This window comes from Myripristis murdjan, chromosome 6 (genome assembly GCF_902150065.1).
Source record: "Myripristis murdjan chromosome 6, fMyrMur1.1, whole genome shotgun sequence".
Classification (NCBI taxonomy): Eukaryota; Metazoa; Chordata; class Actinopteri; order Holocentriformes; family Holocentridae; genus Myripristis; species Myripristis murdjan.
Genome location: NC_043985.1, coordinates 20,787,976 through 20,805,744, shown reverse-complemented (window position 1 = coordinate 20,805,744; position 17,769 = coordinate 20,787,976). Strand labels below are relative to the sequence as shown.

Sequence of the window (17,769 nt, the reverse complement as noted above, 5' to 3'; positions counted from 1 at the left end):
CTCAATGTCTATTCATGTTTGAATTCTGCTCAGAAACTGTGTTTTATTGACCACATGCACCAGTCATGACTTTAAGGCCGCATCCATTGTCTTCACATACAGTAGTGCCAACAAAGTGCACAGGTGGCACAGTGTGGTTCAAATCATCAACCCAGTGATTTAATGAGTCATAACATTTGTTTTCACGACATTTTCTTTTTCATGGTCTGTGAGTTCAATTCCCACATCCAGAGCGTGCTGCCTTGCATGTTACAATTTATAATTTATAGAAGAACCATTTAAAAGGGAGTGCTACTTAATTTAAATTTAATTATGTTATTCTTATGGCCTAGTGCACTTTGCTAGCCCTTGTTTACAGCTAGAAGACTTCAAAGTGTGATGTTATAGCAAAGTTTAGCCTTCAGTTGATTGACTTGCTAAAAAGTAGAAGTTTGTTCAATCAGATTTGGAACTTTTATAACCAGGTGATTTTAACATTGTTCCTAAATCAAGAATGTTGGGCTTTTCCTCACATTTTTATTCTTTCCAAAACAATTCTTAAGGAGGTTCTCATTACAGGCTATTTTACAGCACAGATTATGCATTTTCATTATGATACCACCAGGTGGCGTTGTAATACAATAAATTACACAGGTGGTGCTGGCCTTTCGCTGCACTTTGTTTAGGTTGCCAATGTCAAGGTAAGAAGGAAGCCAAGTAAAGATGTGTAGCAGCACACTTTGCACGTAAGGCAGAGAATTTTTAATTTGAAAGTGGTAAGTTATTGCATTTTGAAAACGGCGGTGTCACAACTTTTGATTTGCAGAGTCAATGTCATTTGATAGGAAGTTCAGCTTTGCAGTCTTTATTTCTACCTGTGTGTTAAAGGCTGCGGTAGGCTTCGTCAAAAAGCCGATCATAAAGGAGCACTACTGTCGTACTGCTGACTACACAAGACAAACAGGGATTTTGTGCCAGTCATCTTCATTTTTTGATGGCCGTATTCAGTCTGATGGCTGCATGTGCATCACTCAGTTATCCGTCCCCAAGTGCATGTTCTTGGCTCCCTGTCGACCAGACCAGCTGTGCTTGAGGCTGGAAGGCGTCCAGTGTGCATGTGTAGAGTAACCAAGCAGGGTTTTGGACTGTTTGAGTTGTGTGAGAAGGAGGGCGACAGGCCACCTGCCATCGGGGCTTGCCCTGTTCGGATCCTCAGCCCTGCCTTTCAACTGGGTGCCAAGTTGGGGTTCTTTCATGTGGGCCTGAGCTCCTTAAGACATCAGCAAATATTGAACAAGGCTCGGTCCAGACTCAAACACATCTGTTGTCACATATAGTCTCCACTGTTAGGCGCAGACAAGGAGAGTGTGGACACCAGTGGGTCTGTTGCATTAGCTTCTATGTGTGGACAGAAAGCTATAGTTTATACTCTGCAAACACAAATGCTCACTTTTGACGAGCTTAGGCTAAACCATGTTCCACTGTAAACAAATATAGGCCTGCATGAAAGGAATGGAGTTTGGTTTGACAAGGCAGCCAGTGAATGCCAGGCCCATGCTGAAGATCAGGGATGAGATAAGATGAACAGATAACCAGCATTTCATATGCCTCAGACTTCATGTTGCAGAATCCATCAGCAGTATTTTGGGACTGTTTTGGACAGATAATAAGGATAGTTGTATCCTAGAATTAGGCTAGATTATGGCATTAAGATTTTTTTTGTTTTTTCAAAATACTTTGGCCAATGAGAAAGCGCATATTAGAAGTGTAATGCATACAAGTCTTACAAGAAAACAGACAAATAGCTTCAAATGCAAATAAATAGTCAAACATTCAAATAAATAATAAACAAACAGACAGCCAGACAAAACCGGCTTTTCAACCTCCTGTACGCAATTCTGTTTCATCATAGCCTTGATGCTGATTGTGTGTTTAATCTGATGTTAGAATGACTTTGCCTGATAATATTTATGTCAATACATTTTTTAACTCAGCTGAAATCACATGTAACTTACACATCATACAACTTTGATTTTAAAAGAGTTGTCCTAGATGGTAGATGCCACGTTAGCTTTTACTGTGACAGTCTCACAGTCGTTGAAACTCACCTTGTGGGACTGGTATGGCCAGTTTTACCCAGTCTCAGTCTGGACTCTCAATAGTCTCCACCAATCATTACAGTTGTCTTCAAGCAGGAAAGTGCATTTGCTGTATGTTGTAGTGGCTGAAACACTTCCTCATTTTCATCATAGTGAGAATGGTTACACTGCTGCACTGGATCTTTTTTTTTTTTTTACTGCTGCTCTCTGAAAACTCTGAATTTGTAGAAAACTGCATCAGTGAGCGCCTCTGTCACGCTGTTCAACAGAAGTAGGAGGATTTCTTGTCTAACCAAGGCTACAGTAATCCAGGAGGTAAAAGAGAAAAGTTTTTGAGAATATTTTGTGAAATATTGCCTCAGTTTTAGCTATAAGAGATATTTTATTATGATGATGTATCTTCTCCAACCACTTTGAACTGTGTTCTGTATTTATGATTCAGTACATTAATCATTAATACTTCAATACAGTAGCACTGAAGTATTTGTTATTATATAAAGGACTAAAAATGGAGGAGGAGTATATAAAGAATGGTGAGAAACTGGTTTCAAATGCCAGACAGGCAGTGGCTTTGTGTTTGCGTGCTTTCACTTACAAAACATGAGGTAGTTTCTCTGTCATTTTATTTTATCTTTACCTGTTTCTTCATAACCATTGCCACTGGGTTGTTTAGTGTCAGCCAGTTAATTTATGCCTGCAGGAAATAAGCAACTTTTCTGTCCTTACACCTTTCTACTGATATAGGCTTCATTTTTAGCTGCCTTTAGAATTACTGTGGGGTGAAGTTTTGCACGACACATATCAAATGAATCTTGATTTCAATGTTCTTGTTCTTGTTTTTTCATCTGAAAGGTGTAAGCAAAATTAACATTACTCAAAATGGATCCCAAGAAAAAGAACTTCTTGGAGAACCTGCGTATCAAAACTAAGCTACCCAACCTAAAGAAGCCAGGGAAGAAGACCCCGCTCAAGCAAGGCAGGAGGCTGGCCCATCGGCGCAGTATTTCCGTGCCAGATCTACGGTTTGTGCCAGGTGAAGGTTGTACTGTAGATAGTGCCATACTGTCCCCTGCCTCAGATGCTATCTTCTTTAATACCTCACCTGGTCAGAGTGATACAGATTCCATTGCAAGTGGCTCGATCAGCAGTGGACCACTTTTTGCAGATAAACTGACCGATGTAAACCCAGAAACGAGGTACAATGTTCCCACAGATTATCCATTTGCCAATAGAATAAGTGCACCTGTGGAAGCATTTGCCCTCTATGAAGAAATGGAAGATGTTGGGAAAATGTCAAGCTCAGTGAGCAAAGAGAACTTGACAGAAGAAGCTCTGTACGCACAAGTGAACAAAAGAGCCAATGTTGCCAAAGGGAACATACCAACATTTTCATTAACTCCTGTTCCCTTACCAAGATCTGTTATGACCAGCACACAAGCGTCTGCACCAAGACCAAACTTATCAGGGGACAGAGAAGATTTCTCAACAGAAAGACCTCTCACCAATCAAACTGATCCAGTAAACGTTAACATAGAAAAGCAGACTCCTCCAGTGGAGCATAGAAAGCTACCAGCTGAAAGAGGCACTCCACCAGCGAACAGAGAAAATATTCCTTCAGATCGGTGGTCTCTGCCTCCAGACATTGTGGAGACTCTAGTGGAGAGTGCAGATGGCATCTCTCTGGACTCTGCCTGTGGCACCCCCAGTGAGGAACGAGTCAACATGCCCTGGACTACAGACTCTGAGGACCTGGAACGGGAGCCCTTCTCCCCCTTCACATCTGTGGTCTTCTCCATGGAAGAGCCTCAGCTGGAAGAGCAGGGAGAACCAGTGGAGGTCAGTTTCTCTGCTGTGACAAGGCTCTTTTCACTGCCTTCATTATATCTAGAGGTGGATGATGTTATTCAAAGTCTATATATATATATATATATATATATATATATATATATATATATATATATATATATGTATATATATATAACTTCACCAAACTGTGCATATGTGATGAACTGTGGTTTTCACTATAGTTCTTAGAGGTGTTTTTTTTTTTTTTTTTTTTTTTTTTTTTGGTAACATGGTGCAAATTTACAGCAAAGAATCTCATAATGTAAAACATTCAACACTCCTTTTGATTAATGATAATGTCAGGCCTAATAACTGACTTTTCGACAAGCTGCATACAAAGGCATTGCTGGATTGCATGACCTGTACAGAGCGTTGGCAAGAGTCCCAGCTGTAATGCTAAATTATTGGTATGATTGAATTAAAAAGAAAGAACTTGTATACTTAACTTCATTCAGTTTTTTTTTCAAAGTCAAATCATGATACAGACAGAACCATGGTCACACAACCAAAGTAGAAACAGAACGGTTAAAAAGGTGAACCGTTGCACCACTGATATTATGAGGGAAAATGCAATGTTAAGTGACAAAATGCAACAGAGCTTCCCTTAGTGGCCATTACTCCATTTCATGTCAGTCCTAATCTCTGTGTCCACATGTCTAAGTCCTGGAAATATTTTAGATGAAATTCATTTCTTAGAAATTACATATGAAGCATTCATCCATAGTGCTATATAGGAGCACTAATAGTGATGGAAAACTTCAATCTAGTATTATGCAGGAAAACATGTCATTTTTAAACCAATATAATATTCAGTGACATTACAGAAGTAACACATAAAACACTAACCTTGGTCACATTTACTTGAATGTTTGCAAGCTATCCTTTCCCATTCAGTTGTGTGGCTTGGTTTTTCACACACTGCTGTGCTAAGAGGTTCCCTTAGACTCTGCTCTGACACAGTCTGCTGCATGAAGTAGACATTGTTTATCTGAGCCCATGCTCAGAGTGGTGGTTTCATTTGCCTTTATCATTTACATATAGACACATAATACAATACCCCCATATCCCTGGTGTAATAGTAGCTATTGTACTCTCTACTGGAACAGCATACACAACATATCCAAAGCATCTTGTGTCTCAGATGTTTGGTGTTAAACGTAAACCAAGCCCTTGGGATTTGACTTTATGCAGCCTATGGGTATAGCTGAAACTAAATAATTTCATGCACATTTGCTTAGATCACTCTCTGATAAGGAAACCAGTCCAAAACCTGTGTTACTACAATGTGGCGAGGATAGTTCAACAAAAAGGACACGATGTAGCTGATCATATCACACTACTGCTACTTGATTAGCACTTACAGTTTGTTGCTACAGTAAGCAGTATTCACATACAGTTGACAGATAGCTTTCTGTATCTCTGTAGGACAATATCTACAACAATGTCAAGCATTTAAGTCTTGAAATGGATTACCAGTGCAACAATTTAACTTTTTTTATGTCAGCCTGTATGTATCATGTACAGATCAGTACACTCCCTGACCAAGCTTGCTTGTTTTGTTATTTGGATTTTAATCCACTGTAAATTATTAATGCTATGTACCTTGCCTACATAGATATCAGGTGAGCAGAATGATCTCTCTGACGAGGTTGTGCGGGATCTGTCAGAAAACTCTGTGAGTACTGGACTACTGGACACACTGAAACAGAACAACCTTCTGACATGGAGATAGCAAATTAATGTGAATGGTTCTCCACTACAGGTTGTCACAACCGGTCTTGAGGTCCCAGCGCCTGTCCCTTTCCAGAGATACCTCCTCAACATCAACCTTAAGGAGGGAAGGAACCTGGTGATCCGAGACAAGCGCTCAGGTAGGTGAAGAAATATGTGCAGGCGATCCTTACACAGAACTATGAATCTAAAACTCTCTCACACACATTTGGAGAAGACATATTTTGATTGTTTGTAGCATCCAACATCAAATAAGTGTTCCCTTTATCATTTTTTTTAGTTGAAACATCCTTAGATGGATTAGTACACCTCCACAGAGCAGACACCGATTCCTTTCCTAAAAGAATGTGTTTCTTTGTGTGTTGGCTTTTGGCCACTGCAAAAAGGATGACATGACACTGGAAATGCATGCACATCTTGTTAATGCGGCTGTGTGTACCTGCCATTCACACGGTGGAAAATGAGAAATTGAAAATGTGTCCATGCTGTGCGTTGCTTTGCATAAAGGCGGGGTGACATATGTTTAATAAAGGCCACAGTTGACTTGCGAAACTGAGGTCTCCTGTCTAGTGTTGTATATGCAAAAAAAAAAAAACAAAACTAGAGAGGTATGTAGTCAGACCTGAATAAAGCATACACTGCCAGCCGCCCAGAACAAAAACAATCGCTGCTGTACTGAACCAAAAAGAGGCCAAGCAACTACAAGAAGGCACCACCTTCTTCATTATGTTGAACTGAAAGAGTTTGAAATGTTGGCTGATTCACTCCAACATCTGATACATTATCTGATGTCCACAGTACTTTACCACATTAAGTTGCACGCTATGGAAAATTTACATGAAAAGAGAGCTTTCATGGCAACAACAGATAGAAAAGAAAGGAAAGAATTGTATTCACACTCAGCTTCAAATGTGAACAATAAATCTAGAATAATAAATCTGATTTTAATTTTTGCAACATGTACTATATACATTTGACTGTTTGTATTTGACTATTCATGGACAGCTCGCATAGATTATTTTGAGATTTATTCCCCACTTGGAAATATAAACTGTTATTTTGTGGGGGACTGCTGAAATTGTAAAATATGTTTATTATTATAATCCTAGCGTCATTGCAACATGATTTAAAATGGAACATATGAGTCCATACTTTGGTTCATTGCAGGGTTGAGTAAATGTATAATATCCAGACGGAAAATCTGATACGGACTGTGAATAATGGTTTAGATTTTAACACGTTTGAGTCCAGTTATGAGTTTTCTTTTGAGAATTGAGTCCCCAGTGGCTCTGTGATATTGATCTGTGTGTGTGAGAGAGGGAGAGAAGGAGAGAAGGAGAGAGGGAGAGAAGGAGAGGGAGAGAGAGAGAGAGAGAGAGAGAGAGAGAGAGAGAGAGAGAGAGAGAGAGAGAGAGAGAGAGAGAGAGAGAGAGAGAGAGAGAGAGAGAGAGCAAGCATCAGATACAAACCTCCATCTGTCTTCTCCTCATGCTCCTCTTGACCCTTCCCTGGGGCCCACAGGCCCAGTAGGGTTTACTTTGGGAAAGCGGCGACCCCGAGTGTCCATAAATGGAAGCACAGTATTCGAGAGGCATTATGGGTGGCCTGATGACCTCAGACAGTATGGCTATTTGCTGACTGCTTATGAGTATTTTGGAGCTATTTATGTAGCCTAATTTACTTAAAGTCAAAGACTGTCTTACACTGGTCATTATAGATTGGCATTTTCCTGGCAGAAATAAGGGATATAAATATTTTAAAGCCAGATCTACCTTTTTATTGAACTAATAAACCCTTTGAATACACATGCTGTGGTTTTAACCACTATTTTATTATGGTCTAGTTCCTGCCGAATTGGAAACTCACCTGTAAGAGTGAGGCTAAATGGATTTCTCTCTCAGAATGATGCTGAAGTTTGTTTTTTTTTCCCAGTATGGTAACAGCAGATCCTCCGAGCCCACTGCCCTACTCCCTACTAGTTGAGACCTTACTTTCCCTGACAAGATGGCACCATGATGATGCAATCCCCGCACGCCCCCTGTCTTTCCACTGTTTGCCCAACAATCAACACCGTGCCAAAGACTCACCAATGGCATACATTGTCATTACATATTCTGAAAGGACCCACGCCACCAGCCCCCACTCCCTGGTTTTTTGTTCTCCCCTTTTTTCCCATTAATTTCCATCGTCACCGTTCTCAGTCATGCCAGAGCTTTTCTCCTTGCTAGCTGCCACATTCTCCTCCTGTCAAGTTGCCTGGAGGTTTCCCTGTCACAGGCTGGCAGGGCGGAGCTGCTGTGGGTCCTGCCTGCCTTTGCGAGATGTTCATTTGGAGTGGGGAGCTGACAGGCCTGACAGCCCATCCCCACAGGGCCTTTGTCATGTGATTCAAGCCTCCCTGCAGGCTCTCTCAAGCACCCCTTTATTCCCCTATACAAATGAAGGCATGGGACTGGCTTTCATTTTTTGGCCAATCTGCATGCCATGGCAGAGACAAAGAAGTCCCGTACCCCCACCCCTCTCGCAGACAGACTTTCTTAACAGGCTTGGGAGATTAACACTGGTTGCTTCTAGATTTTGGTTTCTGGTTGCCTCATGCTGGCGAGTGTTTCTACTCTTTCACAATTAAACAGCTACATCCCTCTGTTTTTGCCAATAGATGAGGGGTGCACCTCCTCCTCACATATTTCAGTCTCACACAGCAGCTCTTTGATTTAACCAGCATGGGGGAAGGGTGTATATACATGTCTGCATGTGTGTGTTCTCATACACTGTGTATGGTTTTAAGAGTGACATGATATTCAAAGTGAAATAAACAGTCTGCATTAGGTAAATCATTTGTACTTATATTGCTATGATGGCAGTGTTTTTTACACTGTGGTTGTATATTAAAATAACCCTTTATGTTAAGTACCACTTGTGTCATACTGTATTTAATTGCATATTGTCTGCTCTGTTTCATTGTTCATTCTAGGAACGAGTGATCCATATGTTAAATTCAAACTTGAAGGAAAGCAATTCTATAAGAGCAAAGTGGTGTATAAAAACCTGAATCCGCAGTGGAACGAGTCCTTCTCTCATCCTCTACGAGACAGAGAGCATGTTGTGGAAGCTCGGGTAGGCCTCCTACCAGTTTGACTAAAAACCTATATTTAAATGGTTGCAGGGTATCAACTCTTTGTTGAAGACTTTTTATTTGCAACAGTAGTCTTGTACAGGAGCCTAATATGTACATGTCTCTTAAACTTATTACATTTGTAATGTTGTTGTAGGTCTATGATAAGAATCGCACCAGTGATGACTTCATGGGTTCCTGCGCTATTGCCCTAAAAAACCTTGAATTATACAAGTGAGTGGAACATTTTTATGGCATAATATAAAAGGGAATAGATTATTCTTAGGATATCCATACGTAGCCATTATTGTTAATCTTCCTTATGCCCTTTCTGTTTCTGCCCAGAACCTATGAAATGGAGCTGCGTCTAGACGATCCAAAAAGTAAGGAAGATTACATGGGAGTCATCACCATTGACGTCTGCTTAATGTTTAGAGATCCCACCGTCAAAAGAGGCCCAGTAAGACAATTCTTGATCGCAGAAGCTTTGGTAGATCAAATTTTCTGTCTCTAGTACTCTTCCTTGAATTATTTGCACTGATTTAATTCTTTTTGATTCACAGAGATGGCCACAAAGGAAGAATAAGGTATGGATTTTGATATCATCATCACACATGTCCTTAGATTTGCATTTCCAAATTGGATCCAGAATGCAATCAGCACCCTAGCATTCAACATTGTTTAATGTTAGTTCTTACAGTTTCCTTGATGCCGATCACTAGGGGGCAGTAGCTCACTGTACTATAGTGCAACAAAGAATGAGGTGTATGCTCAGGACTTAGGCTTTTGTGTGTAACCTTGGTTTCAGCACAGTCTATTTCTTTTGTGGTTTTATAGCGAACCTTTTTTGCATTGCATATTATATTCAGTGGTTTATCATTTTCTAAAAAAAAAAAAAAAAAAAAAAAAAAAAAAAAATGAGCAACATGATATAGTGATCAAAGTTTGTCAAAATAATGATATTGACAGAATATGTGGTCTTGAAAAAGCCCTTAGATGAGTATTATATTGCAATATTGGGTTTTGTAGTAAACAAAGTTCTGTCCCTTTTCAAGTGGTATTCAATATATTGTAGCTGTAATTAGATTCAGAGTGAAATAGGAGGGTTGCTGTTTGGGACTCACATCGCAATGATTGTAGCTGCGGGTTTATATTCACACCTATATAGTCACTACATCTGCCACTGTTCAGTCTCTTGATGGTCCAGTAGACAATTTCAATTTGATATTAGATGACAAAGGAATGAAACCATTTTCATACACGTTGTAGGTTATCCACTACAGATGGTTAAAGGGACTCGGAGGGAGACAGAAATGTGTGATGGGACTCTGCACAATGTTCTGCTGCCTAAATCACAGTGCTAATTTAACAATGTAACAATGCCATTTTATTTTTTATTTTTTTTTCCTCCATTTTTGACAAACATACAGTATCTTATTGCATTTAACACCTATCCTGGAGGTGCTGAATACACAGCTCTTACAGCTCTACTCCCCCTCTTTTTGGAACATCGTTTTCTCCCTCTGTGTTGCCACCACGGAGACAGGGAATGGCAAATGCCTAAGTAAAACTCTGCTGTGTGATAGTGTTTCAAACAGGAGGGGGGCGTATGGGAGGGGGCGGGGTGGGGTGTGGGGGCTCTCTGCTGTTTGAGGCATGTTGCCAGTGTGGGATGCCTAAGATCGGCAAGACTGATAATTCCCAGGCATAGCGGGCAATAACCCAGATGTTAGGATGTAATATCACAGCTGTGGATGGACAGAGCTGAGGTACCAGCCAAATGGACCTGGGTCTGAGCTCATCCTGCTTGTCCCCATGCTGTCCCACCATATGGAAGCAATCGCACAGCCCTTTTAGGACCAGGAATAGATTCTCTTTAGGGGCCACTTACAGTTAAGTGGAATTGTTTTATTGGCCGCTGAGATAGAAATGTGTCCAAGATAAACACTTGGGATGACTTGGCTGAGGCCTGTTTTATATCGCTCCTCCACTCCCTCTGTTCCTCTTCTTTTGAAGGGGGTGATATTTATAGGGCTGTGCCTGTGGTATTCCATGTTAATTCAGGTCCCTGAGATGTGCTTTGATCCCCTCCGGATTGGGTGGCAATGTGGGTTGTGACCCTATAGTGAAGAGGAGGGGCCAGAGTGGCAGGGGAGTCGTAGTGGGGCTGTTTGAAGCAGCGTCGGCCGGGGCAGCCGAAGGAGCTGGGCAATCAAAGAGGCTAGAGCAGATTACGGTCCTGCTCTTTAATTACAGTCAGCCCTACACAACCTCTCTGCTGTTTGTTTTTACAGCCCTGGCCTATCACCGCATGGCCTCACGGGAACTCTAACACATGGAAACATATCAAGGCCTCCCTCTCTCACTCCCTCTGTGACACACGGCAGGAGTAGGAGGATTATTTGTTGGGCCTGTCCTTGATTCCAAAGAGTTCTCATATGCAGGACATTTTGTTAGTTTCATCGCTTCGCTGATGGCTTTAGGATTATGACATTTTTCCACACCGAGATTTGTCATTCTGCTGGTTAAATTAAAATTGGAAGAATATGCCAACTGCCAACATACAGTAAACATATATGCTGGCCATACATACTGCATGTATGCATAATTTGCTGATGAGAGAGCTATGTGGTTTGCATCATTACTCACTGCTGCCTGCTGTCTCCGGTGCAGTATGCCAAGTGTCCTGCCTCCCCACACTCAGTCTGGGAGCCAGTGATGAGTGGGACTGTCACAGCCAGGGACATCTGGCTGCTTGCTGACATCCCTCTCTCCCTCTCTCTCCAGGAGCATCCATGGTGTGGCTTGCCTGTCAGTAGAGATGTGCTAATGTGCTCCAGCAGAGATGTGCTGTATAGTGTAAACCCTTGTCCTACTTTTATGCACCCTATGAACATGATGAGGTGCCAGGCTGAGGCAGGAACAGGTAAACAGAGTGAGGTGCGCAGGGCTTCCACACACAAAGTTTTTGCGCCCCCCCCCCCCCCCCCCCCCCCCCCCCCCCCCCCCCACCACCACCACCACCACCACCACCACCAAAAAAAAAAAAAAAAAAAAGATAATAATAATAATGTAATTGTTTATTTGTGTTCAGAACCAGGTTCAGGCAGTGACACAGTCTCCACGCACAGACATGCAGAAGAATCAGCTGAAGAACCAGCTGTGGAGCGGGGTGTTTGGTATCACCTTGGTGGAGGGACAGGATTTGCCACAATATGGCCAGGGGGACATCTACGTCCGCTTCCGGCTGGGTGATCAGAAGTACAAGAGCAAGGTTGGTCTTGTTCTTTACAAGACTTTCTTTTTTTACTCTATCCACCCTCAATTTTCTCATGCTCTTCTGTCTTTTTTTACGTCTTCTCAGGTCTTTACTCTGTGTACTTCATCTAAGTCTTTCCTTCTAGCCCCTATCTCTCTCCTTCCTGCTTCTCTCTCAGCAGGTGCCTGTCAGTGACTCACCTCCACCTTGGCTCACTGGGCCATGGCAGAGGCAGCTCATTAGACTGGGCATGGCTGCCACTCGCTTCTCCCCATGCTTCAGGTGTTGGGCTTCACTGCCTTCATTTGCATACCCAGCATGCCCTGTTCATCTACCTCTACTTGTTGGCCTCCCCCCTGATGATTCTGCGGTGCACTTGTCTTGTGTTGTCGTGTCATTTCTTTGTAAACCTCTCTGCTTTCCTCTCTGCTTGTTTGTTTGTTGAACAAAGCTGATTCTAATTGGAAGCTGTCAGTGTTTACAATCCCAGAGTGGCTACCGAGGTGTACACATACAAGTACACACAAACACAAATAGACACACGTATGCACTCAAACACACACACTCACACACACACACACACACACACACACACACACACACACACACACACACACACACACAAAACCAACCTCTCCTTCTCCTCTCCTGCCTCGTTCTGGTTGAACTGAATGAAGACTTAATCCACCTGTCATGCAGGGGCTGGAGTCTGACAATGCATTAAACCTGACATTGCGTCAATGAGTCTATCTGTGTGCATGTGTGTGCGTTTCCATGTTACTGTATGTCCTGAATCTGTGTCTTTGACGCCCTCAGAACCTATGCATTCAGGCCAATCCCCAGTGGAGAGAGCAGTTTGACTTCAATCAGTTTGAAGATAACCAGGAACCTCTGCAGGTGGAGGTATTCTCCAAGAGAGGGAGGAAGTGTGAGGAGTCATGGGGGATGTGAGTATTTCCCACCGGGTGGTGTTAATTTTGCTCACATTTGCTCTTCCGCAGGACAAGTATTTCTGATATGTTCCAATGGGAGCCATTTTCCTTATGTGTCTCAGGTTTGAGATTGACCTATCAAGACTTCCAGAAAATCAGAGGCAGCTCTACACCCATGTGCTGGACCCCGGGAAGGGCAGGCTGGTGTTTCTGGTCACCTTGACGCCCTGCTGGGGAGTCTCCATCTCTGACATCAGCGCAGCTCCTTTGGAGCAACCTGATGAGAGAGACACAATAATGGAGAAATTTGTTAGTATCATTATACATTTTTTAACAAATATCACAGGATGACATATTTTTTATTAGAGAATGGCACATTTATACGTATATATTTTTAAAAAAATATTCACAAATCAGTGTGGAAAATTCATAAAGCATAAAGCACTTAAAGCAGCTGTGCCCTGTAATCTTTATTACTTAATATAGAGTGTGCTGTTTCTACATTTTGTAGATATATAGATGTCCCCACCTATTAATGCAATAGCCCATTTTCAAGATTTAGTAAAGATTCTAATATCAGCTGGTTTGAGGTAGAAGTAATGCGGTTGTACTGACGTTACTGTTATAGTAGACAATTACTTTAACAATAACTCAATGATTATGGCATATTTGGGGCTGTAATCATAAAATTTAATGTATAGATTATTGTATTCATCATCTCATGCTTTGATATTCCTTTCTGCAGTCCTTAAAGAACTCGCACAAATGTGTGAAAGAGGTTGGCTACCTTCAGGTCAAGGTCATAAAGGCAACAGATCTTCCAGCAACAGATCTCAATGGTAATCTCAGACAGCACTTCACTTCTCTGACTATGTTCCTCATGGCCATGGCTTTCCTACAGATTAAATAATGACATGGCTTTGTCATTTCTAGGAAAAAGCAACCCCTTCTGTGTTATTGAACTTGGTAAGAGCAGGCTTCAAACTCAGACAATCTACAAGACCCTCAACCCGGAGTGGAACAAAGTCTTCACATTGTGAGTGAGACATCTGAAAAATCTGTCTTGTGTTCAAGTTCAAGTTCAAGTTCAAGTTTTATTTGTCACATGCCTGATGTACAAGTACAGTAGCAGTGAAATGCAATGGTGACAACTCCAGCACTGTGCAAGTAAAATGGATAAAAAAGAAATAAAAATAGAAAGAATACACTCCTATATACAATCCTATATACAATATACAATATACAATTACAATTATGAACATAAGTGTGCATTAGTAATAATATTGTGTAGATGAGTGTCTGTAACTTGCACGTTAATCTGATGTTACAGCCCAATCAAGGACATTCACGATGTGATTGAGCTGACTGTCCTGGATGAGAACGGAGACAGAGCCCCAAACTTTTTGGGGAAAGTGGCCATTCCATTGCTGGCTGTGAGTTTGTGATCATTCACCATTAGATTATCACTTCAACGTAACTTATTACATAAATAGCTTGATTTATAATACACATATTTTAATAACGCTGTAAATGATGATTAGATATTGATTGTATTTGTAATTCTGATGCAAAAGGTTCAGAATGGACAACAGGTGTGTCGGTTCTTGAAGAAAGAAGACTTGGGATCATTGACCAAAGGGAGTATCACGCTGGTGCCGGAGATCATCTATAACAAAGTAAGAGTCAAACTAAATATGATGAAGCTTTTTCGAAAGCTGTTGTTCTTGTTGTTGTTATTGTGGTGGTGCTGTTTTTATTTTGCCATTGTTTTTTTTTTTCCTAGGTCAGAGCTGGCATCCAAACCTTCAAACCAAAGGAGACAAAATACGTGGAGGAAAACCTAAAATTCTCTAAAAAGGTTATTTGCCTTGATATTTTAGTCTTAATCAAAAACAGAGTAACACACACACAAAAAAGAGAAAACATTGCCAAAATGCATCCCCTAACATCCTCCTAATAAAGTGGCCACAACAAAGCTGCACATGGTCATAGTTTGGATCGGTCACAGTCACACAAATTAGTTTAATTGGCTTTAAACATCAAATTACACAGTAGCAAATAAGGGACTGTAAAGCTGAATCAACCTGATTGCAAAGTCATAAACATTATGTCCAGTATCAAATGATACTAACTGGTGTTTTGTTCCAATTATTTCCCATTAGGTCCTTGCCCAGAATATATATCGGGTTCGCAAAATCAGCACGGCAGTTCTGTACACGTTACAGTACATTAAAAGCTGTTTTCAATGGGAGAGCACGCAACGGAGTCTAATAGCCTTTCTGGTAAGTCATTGCCTCACGTTAATGAACTCGCTTTAAGCCTTGGGGCGAACAAGTTTTGTCCCATTTCACTGCAGCCCAGTTTTAACTCTTTCATTTTCTGCGAATTAGACGGTGAAGAGTTTCTTTGGTTTAGCCGTTTTCTCTCTTTGCTACTCCTTTTCCCATGAAAAACAATGGCTACCTTCTGTTTTTATCCAATGTGTATGTGATGGATGTGCTTTATCCTTTAAATCAAACCCCACTTGGCTTTCCTTCAGTTCTGATGACATTAGAGTGTATTTGAAGGGCTGGGGCTGGGGCGTTTGTACATCTGACTTCTTAGCAAAGCCTCCTAACCCGGGGGACGGTGTAAGGAGGATCACAGTCTCAGCTTCCTTGGGTGGAGGAGTGACAGTCTGCCTCCGAGATTTGAACCTTGTTTAAATGTCTCTGTTTAGCTGTTTTTAATGAGGGTATGTGATCTAAGGTCCTAAGCTTAAATAATCTTAAATCACCCTGTGAATCCCCCTCCGTACAGCACATGTAATGTCATGATTAAGAGTGTACACTTGCCATGAAAGCCCTGCCAGCGCCGTGTCAGGGTGAGGAAGCGGTCACAGACAGGGTGTGTGAAGAACTCTTCTTTCACTGCCTTTCTTCTGTCTGCTCTGTCTCGAGATGACATGCAATTCATACCTGGTGTATTCTTTAAGCCCTTCTCACTGATCCTGAGGTGCAAATCCCCTCAGGCAATGGCCAGGCTCAATGTATCACAGCCTTTAGAACAGCAAGGCACACAGACAGGCAGGCGGACACACAGACAGGAAGATAGAGAACAATGTGTGTGATTGTATAAGGATAGAGTGGGAGGCAGGCTACTATCTGGGAAAGAAAGTTGGAGCACAGAAAAGAGAGGTAGACAGTTAGGTGGAGTGCAGTGTATGAAGGCAGATAGCGAGAGACTTGGAGGCAGGGATATGGGCAGGAGAGCAGGAGGATAGGCAGGCTGACAGGTGACAGGTCAGCGGGATGGGGCCATCTTCTTCCACCTATAATTAGATCCTCCGCAGGCGATGGGAGTGTGTGGTGGCACACTCTAATCTTTCATTTCCACTTCCACTCCACCTGCTGTTTAGGAGTGCAGCACACAAATAGAGATCTTAGGAAGAAGGGAAAGGATTGACTCTCACACATGCTATTTTCATCATGATCATCGTAGTTTAATACACCCCAGTGATGAAATTACCTTATATGTGTTAGCTGCATGTCATGTGAACCCTCTTAGTGAAATGAATAAAATCTTATGATATATTCTTAAACTATAGGCTTTGTCTGCTGTCTTATTCATTTGAAAAAAAAAAAAAAAAAAAAAAAAATACCGTAGGATGAAACACCAGCACACTGGTTGTTATTTTTAAAAGCAGACAGTCACAGAGTAGTTGGAGTATGCCTTTGTCTGCGACGAGGTGTGCTTCAAATAGTGGAAGTGTCGAAGGTGCACCGTGAGAATCGCCCAAAGAGAGTGAATCAGCCACTGTGTGTTCATCACCCACTCGTCAGCAGACAGAGTTCAACCAGTGAAAAGTTCCTGTTTTCAATGATTTATTATATCCTGAGCAAGCAGCAGCACATATATCACATATGAATATTGTCTGTGATTGATAATGAAAAGGGAGAAAATCCTGAATTAGACTAAAACCAGACAGAGATGTGAAAAGAAGAAGGCAGCCACAAGGTCTTGACTGACTGTCATTACAATCCCAGTGCCACGCCGCGACACACACTAGTGCCCCTGCCCACTCCGATGCCAGCCACGGTTACAGCCACTCCTCCTCCTCTAAGTCATCATTTGCAATTAAGTTAGTGTTCGGAGCTGTCTGAAGCAGCATGCCACCATGCGCCTTAATGAAAGCAGCTCCCACTCCTATATTTATATCTTTAGGCAGTGGTAATAAGGTAACTGATTCAGACATTGACAGATGGCCTCTGCTTGCCTCTCAGATGTGCATAATTATACCACTAGTGTCTGCTCTTTTCTACAGTGGCAGGCAGCGCAAGGCTTCTCGGGGTATGCCGGTAGGAACCACTGCAGTGGTGGGCCTAGCTTTAATATACATTACAATACATTATTTATCACGCAGGCAGACCAGTCCTACCATTTTACACCATATACATCCTGTAATGCATTACCGCTGCTGTGGTTTCTACTGGGACTGCGGGATGCTCCCCTAGTGCTTTACCAGGAATACTTAGCCATTATATCACTCAGTCCCGCAGGCCAATTTTCTGACCTCCACACAGCATGCAGTCTACATTTCTATCCTGTTTATGTAGATTCGTGTATGCATTATGAAGTGGTTGTTGCCGTGTGGTGTGTAAGGTATTCAAATTTTTACGTGAAAGATCATTGGTCTGTTTCATGTTAACCAAGTGTTTCTGAATATAAAAAAAAAATAAATAAATAAAAAAAAATAAAATGGATGGAATTTTTTGGAGACTTCTCTGCAGTCTTGTAGCAAGATAACTTTCCCTCATGAGGGGCAATCAG

At 41.7% G+C, this 17,769-nt stretch overlaps 1 protein-coding gene across 1 annotated transcript in view; it reads left to right on the top strand.

Annotated features, from left to right (window-relative positions):
* The first annotated feature begins 718 nt into the window (after positions 1 to 718).
* Positions 719 to 17,769, top strand: part of mctp2a (multiple C2 domains, transmembrane 2a) — a 36,142-nt gene continuing 19,091 nt past the window's right edge. Inside the window, exons 1-18 of the mRNA XM_030053898.1 lie at positions 719 to 755; positions 2,307 to 2,393; positions 2,931 to 3,914; positions 5,539 to 5,598; positions 5,686 to 5,794; positions 8,629 to 8,771; positions 8,927 to 9,003; positions 9,115 to 9,229; positions 9,333 to 9,356; positions 11,864 to 12,043; positions 12,845 to 12,975; positions 13,083 to 13,269; positions 13,706 to 13,799; positions 13,894 to 13,996; positions 14,291 to 14,393; positions 14,535 to 14,636; positions 14,744 to 14,818; positions 15,123 to 15,242. Of these exons, the coding sequence (XP_029909758.1) occupies positions 2,958 to 3,914; positions 5,539 to 5,598; positions 5,686 to 5,794; positions 8,629 to 8,771; positions 8,927 to 9,003; positions 9,115 to 9,229; positions 9,333 to 9,356; positions 11,864 to 12,043; positions 12,845 to 12,975; positions 13,083 to 13,269; positions 13,706 to 13,799; positions 13,894 to 13,996; positions 14,291 to 14,393; positions 14,535 to 14,636; positions 14,744 to 14,818; positions 15,123 to 15,242 (2,580 nt within the window). The 5' untranslated portion in view covers positions 719 to 755; positions 2,307 to 2,393; positions 2,931 to 2,957. The remainder of the gene's footprint in view (positions 756 to 2,306; positions 2,394 to 2,930; positions 3,915 to 5,538; positions 5,599 to 5,685; positions 5,795 to 8,628; positions 8,772 to 8,926; positions 9,004 to 9,114; positions 9,230 to 9,332; positions 9,357 to 11,863; positions 12,044 to 12,844; positions 12,976 to 13,082; positions 13,270 to 13,705; positions 13,800 to 13,893; positions 13,997 to 14,290; positions 14,394 to 14,534; positions 14,637 to 14,743; positions 14,819 to 15,122; positions 15,243 to 17,769) is intronic.